The 9267-nt window shown below is 35.8% G+C and overlaps 1 protein-coding gene across 1 annotated transcript; it reads right to left on the bottom strand.

Annotated features, from left to right (window-relative positions):
- Nucleotides 1–228: 228 nt before the first annotated feature.
- Nucleotides 229–2402, bottom strand: DEFB129 (defensin beta 129). The gene is made up of 2 exons (XM_060032810.1): nt 2345–2402; nt 229–674 (listed from the first exon to the last, which is right to left on the bottom strand). Exons 1-2 carry the CDS (start codon nt 2400–2402, stop codon nt 229–231), a joined length of 504 nt encoding a protein of 167 aa, XP_059888793.1.
- Between the last annotated feature and the right edge of the window lie 6865 nt (nt 2403–9267).

The following is a 9267-nucleotide window of genomic DNA, read 5'->3' as shown; positions in this document are numbered from 1 at the left end:
AATTCTATCTCTTTCTAGCTCTATCTCCTCTGTGAGGCTCCTGAGAGAATGATAACATTATGTAAACTGTGGGTGCTTAAACAGTGTTTATTGAATGATGATAAAGGAAACAGTTCTATGTCTCAGTTTATAGACAGCAAAGATAAAGAGGAACTTGGTGTTTTAAAGGAAAGACCCACATCCCTGCTCATCTGCTTCTTCCAGCTCCAGTCATGTTGTCGGCAGTGTCTATGGTGGTGGCGCCGGTGGTGGGGAGTCAGTGGCTGAATCTCTTTTTTTTTTGGTGTCACTCTTGGTAGAAGTAACAGTGTGTATTATCTTTCCTGCAATCATGGGGTTGGTGGTGACAGACTTCACGGTGGTGACATTTGGGATGACGCTGGTGTTGATGTTAGCAAAAGTGTTGACACTTTTGAATTTGGGCAGAAGAGCTAAAATATGGTTTTTTGTTTGCATCACAACACTAAAATTCTTGGTAATTTTTGGCACTTCCTGAGAGTCCTCTTCAAGTGTGTGGAGCATTTCATTTTGTATGAAGCTTTTTATCAATTGAACCACTTTTGGTCCAATACAACATTTTTTCTTTTTGCATTTATCTACCTCTTTTTCATCCATGGCACAGTGGTCTTTGCATCTCCCAAAACCCATTACACATCTTCCCAAGCCAAAGTATTCTGCACAAAGAAAAGAGAAAACCAAAGTGCTAAGGTTAATAACTAGATATGATGTTAAAATTGCTGGAACAAGAGGGATAGAGGCAGAGGGAGTTGTTAATGCTAAATTTTAAGTACAGTGTTTAGGGATGTTGTGGAGGCAACTGGCAGGCCAAGAGAGTCTTTGTACACCTCTGAAATCCAAAATAAATCTCTAGTCTCCCTTCATTGAATAACTTGAAACATCTAAAGAAGAAAAGGGAATGCAATTATTTGCTTCAGGGTAAGATTTTAGACCTCTAATCGTAGATACTTGTAGAATATCACTATATCTCCCCATGATCCTAGGAAATACCAACAAGAGTAAAATCTATCATAAAACTAATTCAAGAAAGAAGTTCAAAAGAGAATCAATGGACTTTCAGAAGTTCTGGGCTCTTGCCAAACTCACTGTTCCATGACCTCACTCTCCTTGACAATCGCTTGACCTGTGGTTCCTGGGGCATGGTGTTCTATCATTTTCAGCCTCTCTGGACACTATGTACCTCAGAGGTCTTATTTATTATCATAGCCTTAACCTCATCTCTATGAAGATAACCCCCACATTGTTATCTATATCTCTGAATTCCCTGCTTAGAGTAGTACATGACTCATCTTCATCTGCTGGATGATTTTTCCATCCCATTGTTCCATTTATTTCTCTTTTTCAAATCAAGAAGCTTCTCCCTCACTCAACAATTCAACTGATTTTCTATAAAGCACAAGAGATTTATGTAGCACCTAATGTTCACATACATTTCAATATTGTTTCTCACCGAAGACAACACTGTAAAATTCTTGTATTTTAAGCAGCTACACTGATTAACCCTACTATCTTATGTGGAATTTGAGGCTCAAGTTTGACTTTACCCAAGATGACACAGCCATACTGGCTTATATTATAGCCCTTCTCTTAAGGTCCCAAGATATATAAAAAAAAAAATAGAAACATCTTTGACTCTTTTTCTTTCCCTTCCTAAACCCATTGCCAATTTAATATCTGGATGATTCTTGTATATTGAAACAAGTCTCAATGTTTCTATCTTCTTTTCAAAAAACAGTGACCAATGCTCTGATTCAGCTTTTTGCCATGATGTGTTCCTAGATGCTCCTGTGGGTAATTTGGGGATTTCTAATAAAACAAAGCTGAGAGAAGGAATGAAATTTTATAAAAATCTGAAAAATTTGAGATGGAGAACATAGACCTGTTTACTGGATCCTGAGAGGAGATTTTCTGAGTGTAAGGTTAAGGATTTCCTCCTTATTATACCAAGGTACAAACTGATAGGAACCTTTACTTCAAGAGATGATTTAAATTAGAAAAAGAGCAAAAATGAGGTAGACTTGGCATGAGTCCCAGATGACAACTATTAGAGGGCAGGAAGGCAGTTTTATATGCTGGATAATTTCTGAGTACACAAACAACACCCTACTTTCTCTGTAGCTTCCTGTGTTTACCCATCAGACACAGTCTGGGATTGGAGCCTATGGGGATATGTGGGGGATGGTGTATGACTGATGCAATACATAAACTTTTCAGCCATATCTTGGGCATCTCATTTTTTAGCTTCTCTTTGGGTTCCCATTATTATGGACAGCCAAATCCCTCCTTCCTCAAACCGCTCCCTCTTAAACCTAGGATTTCACATTACCTGTGTTCACTTGGTACTGTAGCATGAGGCTGGCAAAGATAGGAAAAAGGAGCTTCATGGCTGGGTGCCAGAGAGGAAGCCTTGGATCTGGGTTCGTGTTCTTGAGCTCCAGCCTTTATTGGCATCTTCATGGCCTTAGGCTATGAGCAGTAAAGTGCAGCCAAATCTCACAGCAATTGTGTTTTCTATGATTCTGTTTGAGAATAGCCTTTCCTGAACACCTCACGCAACAAATTTCCTGTTCTTGATCCTGGGGGTGGGAATATAAGACACATAAGATATGAAAGAAAATCTAAACTCTTTACACCTCTCCTTCTTAAGGTTTATTCAGGGCAAGAGTAATACATCTGCTTCACTATCTGTGAGCCTAGTTTTGCCTAAGGCATTTAGTGTATGAGATTCAGAAGAGCAGAACTTGTTATAACCATAGACTACTGGAGGATAGAGACTCTGTTTTTTTTGTATTCTTGTTTCCAATGGCCAGTATGGGTACTGAATCAACATAAGAACTCAATATATGTTTGTTGAATAAGTTTGTGGGAGGCAGTTCTTGGCATGACTCTAACTTCTTAAAAAAACGAGATATAGGGCTTCCCTGGTGGCGCAGTGGTTGAGAGTCCGCCTGCCGATGCAAGGGACACGGATTCGAGCCCTGGTCTGGGAAGATCCCACCTGCCGCGGAGCAGTTGGGCCCGTGAGCCATGGCCACTGAGCCTGCGCATCCGGAGCCTGTGCTCCACAATGGGAGAGGCCACAACAGTGGGAGGCCCACGTACCGCAAAAACAAAACAAAACAAAAAAACGAGATATAATTAACATATAACATTATATTAATTTCAAGTGTATATCATAAGGATTCAATATTTGTATATATACTCAGAAGTGGATTTGTTGGATTATATGGTAGTTCTATTTTTATTTTTTTGATGAACCTCCATATTATTTGTATAGTGACTGAACCAATTTACATTCCTACCAACACTGTACATAGGTTCCCTTTTCTCCTCACCTTTTACATCCTCGCCAACACCTAGCTCATCTTGATGATAGACATCCTAACATGTGTGAGGTGATATCTCATCATGGTTTTGATTTGCATTTTCCTGGTGATTAGTGATGTTGTACATCTTTTTATGCACCTGTTGGCTATCTGTATGTCTTCTTTGGAAAAATGTCTATTCAGATCCTCTGATCATTTTTTAATTGATTTTTTTTGCTATTGCATTGTATGAGTTCTTTATATGTTGATAATTCAGATATTAACCTCTTATCAGATATATGATTTGCAAACATTTTCTCCCATTTGGTAGGTTGCCTTTTCATTTTGTTGATGATATTCTTTGCTGTGCAGAAGTGTTGTAGTTTGTTGTACTCCCACCTGTTTATTTTTGCTTTTGTTAACTTTGCTTTTGGTGTCAAATCTAAAACAATCATCGCCAAGACTGATATGAAGGAGCTTACTGCCTATATTTTCTTCATGGAGTTTGATGGTTTTAGGTTTTACATTCAGGTCTTTAATCCATTTTGAGTTAATTTTTATATATGATGTAAGATAATGGTCCAGTTTCATTCTTTTGCATGTTGCTGTACAGTTTTCTCAACACCATCAATTAAAGAGGATGTCCTTTCCCCATTATATATTCTTGGCTCCACTGTTGTAAAATTAATTGACCATATATGTGTGGTTTTATTTCTGGGCTCACTATTCTTTCTGTTCAATTGATCTACATGTCTGTTTTTATGCCAATGCAGTACTGTTTTGATCACTATAGATTTGTAATGTATTTTGAAATCAGGGAGTGTAATATCTCCAGCTTTGTTCTTTGTCAATAGTGCTTTTCTATTTTGGGTCTTTTGTGGTTTCACAGAGGTTTTAGAATTGTTTGTTCTAGTTCTGTGAAAAAAGCCATTCGAATTTTGATAGGGATTGCATTAAATCTATAGATTGCTCTGGGTAGTATGGACATTTTAATAATACTGATTCTTCCAATCCATGAGCATGAACATATCTTTCCATTTATTTGTGTTTTCTTCAATTTCTTTCATCAATGTCTTATAGTTTTCAGTGTACAGGTTTTTCACTTCCTTTGTTAAACTTATTCCTAAGTATTTTATTTTTTGATGCAATTGTAAATGAGATTGTTTTCTTAGTCTCTCTTTCTGATAGTTCATTATTAGTGTATAGAATCAACAGATTTTTGTTTATTGTTTTTGTATTCTGCAATTTTACTGAATTTGTTTATTAGTTCTACCAGTTTTTTTTTTGGTGGAGCCTTTAGGGTTTTTAAAAATATGTAATATCATATCATATGCAAATCTTCACAATTTTACTTCTTCCTTTCCGATATGGATGGCTTTTATCTCTTTTTCTTGACTATTTGCTCTGGCTACAACGTCCAGTACTATGTTGAATAAAAGTGGCAAGAGTGGGCATTCTTGTCTTTTTCTTGATCTTACAGGAAAAACTTTCAGCTTTTCATCATTAAGTATGATGTTAGTTGTGGGCTTGTCGCATATGGTCTTCATTATGTTGAGGTACATTACCTCTATACACACTTTGTTGAGAGTTTATATCTTAGACGAATGTTGAATTTTGTCAAATGCTTTTTTCTACATCTATCGAGATGATCATATGATTTTTATCCTTCAGTTTGTTAATGTAGTGTAACATATTGATTGATTTGTGAATGTTGAACCATTCTTGGGTATCTAGAATAAATCCGACTCAATCACAGTTTATGATTCTTTAAATGTATTGTCGAATTTGGTTGGCTAATATTTTATTTGGAATTTTTACATCTATGTTCATCAGTGATATTGGCTTGTAATTTTCTTTTCTCATGGTGTCCCTGTCAGGTTTTGCTATCAGGGTAATGTTGGTCTCATAAACTGAGTTTGGAGGTGTTCCCTCTCATCTATATTTTGGAAAAGTTGAGAAGAATTGGTATTGATTTTTCTTTGAATTTTTGATAGAATTTACTGGTGAAGGCATCTGGTCTTGGACTTTTTTTTGTTGGGAGGTTTTTGATTACTGACTCAATCTCCTTACTAATTGGTCTGCCCAGCTTTTTTATTTCTACCTGATTCAGAATTGGTAGATTGTATGTTTCTAGGAATGTGTCAATTTTTTTTTCTGGATTGTCCAGTTTGTTGTTGTATAACTTTTCATACTGGTCTCTTACGATCATTTGTATTTCTGTGGTATCAGTTGTAATGTCTCCTCTTTCTTCTTCTGATTTTATTTACAGTATTTAACTCTACTCTCTTTATTTCTTGGCGAGTCTAGCTAAAGTTTTATCTATTTTATTTATCTGAAAAAGCCCAGATCTTAGTTTCATTAATCTTTTTTATTGTCTTTTTAGTTTCTAATTTATTTCTGCTCTGATTTTTATTATTTACTGCCTTCTACTAACTTTGGGCTTAATTTGTTCTTCTATTTTTAGTTTCTTGAGGGTAAAGTTATGTTGTTTAGTTGAGATCTTTCTTGTTTCTTGATGTAGACGTTTATTTCTATGAATGTTTCTTTTAGAATTGCTTTTGCTGCATCTCATATGTGTTGGTGTGTTGTGTTTCCATTTTGATTTGTCTCAAGGTATTTTTTGATTTCACCTTAAAAAAATTTTTATTGGAGAATAGTTGATTTATAATGTTGTGTTAGTTTCTGATATACAGCAACGTTAATCAGTTATACATATACATATATCCAATCTTTTTTTGTTTTTTTAGATTCTTTTCCCATATAAGCCATTACAGAGTATTGAGTAGAGTTCCCTGTGCTATACAGCAGGTTCTTATTAGTTATCTATTTTTATATATAGTAGTGTGTATATGTCAGTCCCAATCTCCCAATTAATCTCTCACCCCTCCTTATCCCCTGGTAACCATAAGTTTGTTTTCTACATCCATGACTCTACTTCTGTTTTGTAAATAAGTTCATTTGTACCTCTTTTTTTTTTTTAAAGATTCCGCATAAAGTGATATCATATGATATTTGTCTTTCTGTGTCTGACTTACTTCACTCAGTATGACAATCTCTAGGTCCATCTATATTGCTGCAAATGACATTATTTCATTCATTTTTTTTTTCATGTATATACTGCAATTTTATTTCAATCGCACAAACGAAGTTAGCATGTAGGAAATTTAAATGAAACAGTACGGTAAAAATAGCGGAGAATCAAAAACTCTAATAAGGAAGTACACCTAAAGCATGAGACTTCAAAATTCATTAGTGTTTCATCTTATTTTGATTGACACTTGATGCTTGCAAATTTTGAAACAAACTTTGAGATCATGATGATTACTCTGGAGAGATTTCAGCACCAGCACTAAGATTTGTACATTCAGTTGGTATGCAATTGACTTGTTAGCCATTTACATAGTGTATAGTACGGATTCGTCACAGGTCAGACCACAGTGTTGAAGGAAAGAAGTACCTTTCTGTAATTAGAAAGGATCCCCTAAACTGCACTCAGCTTAAGACATCCAATGTACAAGAGCACGAAAACCATCATAATATTGTGGTTCCAAGGAACATAGGTTTTTTTTTGTTTTTTCTTTTTTTGTTTTTTTTTGCGGTACGCAGACCTCTCACTGTTGTGGCCTCTCCCGTTGCGGAGCACAGGCTCTGGACGTGCAGGCTCAGCAGCCATGGCTCACGGGCCTAGCTGTTCCGCGGCATGTGGGATCTTCCCAGACCGGGGCACGAACCCGTGTCCCCTTCATCGGCAGGCGGACTCTCAACCACTGTGCCACCCGGGAAGCCCGAACATAGTTTTGGTAAGAAAAATAACCTAAGCTTCTGTTTCCCATTTTAATTACTGAAGTCTCTAACAATGACAAAACTGTCACATAGGACAGCAAATATATACAGTAATTCAATCAAACTTCTTGGAAAGAAAACATTTAGCAATCTGGGATAATGCAGAACGACAGGAAATAAAACGTGATTCAACACTGGTTCCTTTTGTCATTTTACACAGACATCATGTTAATATTAGACCAAGGCACAAAACATTTAGTGCATAAACCAGTTTCTTAAGATCTAGCATTTTTACCGTAGTCTTTTATCTTACTTTGGATCACTTGTACCCAGTACTCTATCCTACTATAGACCGTTTAACTTAATCAACAAAATCAAAAGTGATTTCTGACCAGATTTATGGGGGACATAAACATTTGTATCATCAGTGTTTGCATAACCAAAAGTACAATAGTAAGATGAAAATGCCTCCTATTTCTTTTAGAAAATAATACTTCATAAGCTTGCTGCGTCTTTAATGTCTTCACTATTGGATGACAATGAAGAGTTGATAGAAAAAAAGAACTGTATACTTGAATTATGATAGCTCATCCATCAAAGATCTAAAACTGAAGTTTCTACAGAAACAGGAACTAGTTTAACAAGGGGAAAAAATTCCCTCATTCAAACCTCTTTGAAGTGGTAATGGCTGAAAATTTGCAGCACTTAGAGAACTATGCTATCAACAAGTTCTGTCTTATGAACTTAGATTAAGAAATCTAGAAAACAGATGAAGGTGGATTATTTCTTCAAAATTTTAGTAAAACTACAGATAATCAAAGGTTTCAAAGCAAATATGGCACATAACAACTCAAGCATAAATCAAGATGGAGAGCCTGGAGAATTGTGATTTCCTAATATTTCAAAAAATTCTATCATTGCAACATACAGGATTTCTCCCCTATTTTAATCTTAGAAGTTTCAAAGAAAAGGGAGTGGATAACATACACACACGTGAGTGCCCACACAAACACGCACGCACGCACACACATGGTGGTAAGTAGAGTATCTAGTTCCTTCTTCCTACCACCTAAGTCTCACTTTATTTATTAAAAGAAAATTATGCAGGACCCGCCTCGTTGTTTTCCCTTTATCTAATGATTTCTGTGACCTTAATTGCTGCCATGATTGTTACTTTTCTAGTATTTCAACATAACAATGTTCAAAAGCAGCTTTGTAGTCAGGAACATGTACCTGAATACCTGTATAACTGCAGGGCGCCTAGGTAATAACAACTGCCAAATTCAGGGATGGAACTTTTGAGTTCCACAGTAAGATGTAATCCATGTGAAGCTCAGAATCATGTTTCAGACCACTGAACTTACTCAAGTTAAAATACAAATAGCTGAAGACATGATGTAAAAGATTAAGTACTCGGTGCTGTTGACATATTTACCAATTAAAGTCACAAAATATTCCTCAGAAATTAACTTTAAAGAAAAAAATATTCCTTCCCTTCCTCCCGCTCCCCTAAACTCTACAAAATGTTTTCCCTGGGACTAGGCCTTGAAAAGGCCACTACATATTAGTTTGACATGCATGACTGTCTGCAATTTAAAAAGCTAATTTTGTGGTGGTTGTAATTACATTATAAAAATGTCCACGTGCATACATCTAAAAAAGGTTGAAAACCTACAGTGAATCTACAATATACTGTTTTACATTTGACCACTGGTTTGTATTATGTAGGAGTCACAGATTTGGTGAAGCACTGTAACAATTTAGGAAGGCACCTAAATCTTTAAATTCTGGACAAATTTTATGTTTGAATCTACAAAATTGCATGAAGCCTAAACTCGAGAGACTTCCTATCATCCTAAAATTCCTCACTCTGAACAAATCATTTTTAGGACACTTTTTTATAAATATCCCTTTGAAAGCACATACAATTCCATTTGTTCCACATTTTACATTCTTTTTTATGGCTGAGTAATATTCCATTGTATATATGTACCACCTCTTCTTTATCTGTTTATCTGTTGATGGGCATTTAGGTTGCTTCCATGTCTTGGCTATTGTAAATAGTGCTGCAATGAACATTGGGGTGCATGTATCTTCTTTTTTTAACTTTTTATTTTATATTGGAGTATAGCTGCTTAACAATGTTGTGATAGCTTCAGGT

The sequence above is a fragment of the Delphinus delphis genome, chromosome 15 (genome assembly GCF_949987515.2).
Source record: "Delphinus delphis chromosome 15, mDelDel1.2, whole genome shotgun sequence".
Classification (NCBI taxonomy): Eukaryota; Metazoa; Chordata; class Mammalia; order Artiodactyla; family Delphinidae; genus Delphinus; species Delphinus delphis.
Note: the sequence above shows the minus strand (reverse complement) of the source record. Positions and strands in the feature narration are given on the sequence as shown.

Coding starts and splice junctions, on each gene's coding strand:
- DEFB129 (XM_060032810.1), bottom strand. CDS start 2,402: ATGAAGCTCCTTTTTCCTATCTTTGCCAGCCTCATGCTACAGTACCAA. Junction 675..2,344: donor ACAGTACCAAGTGAACACAG/GTAATGTGAAAT, acceptor TTCTTTGTGCAG/AATACTTTGGCTTGGGAAGA.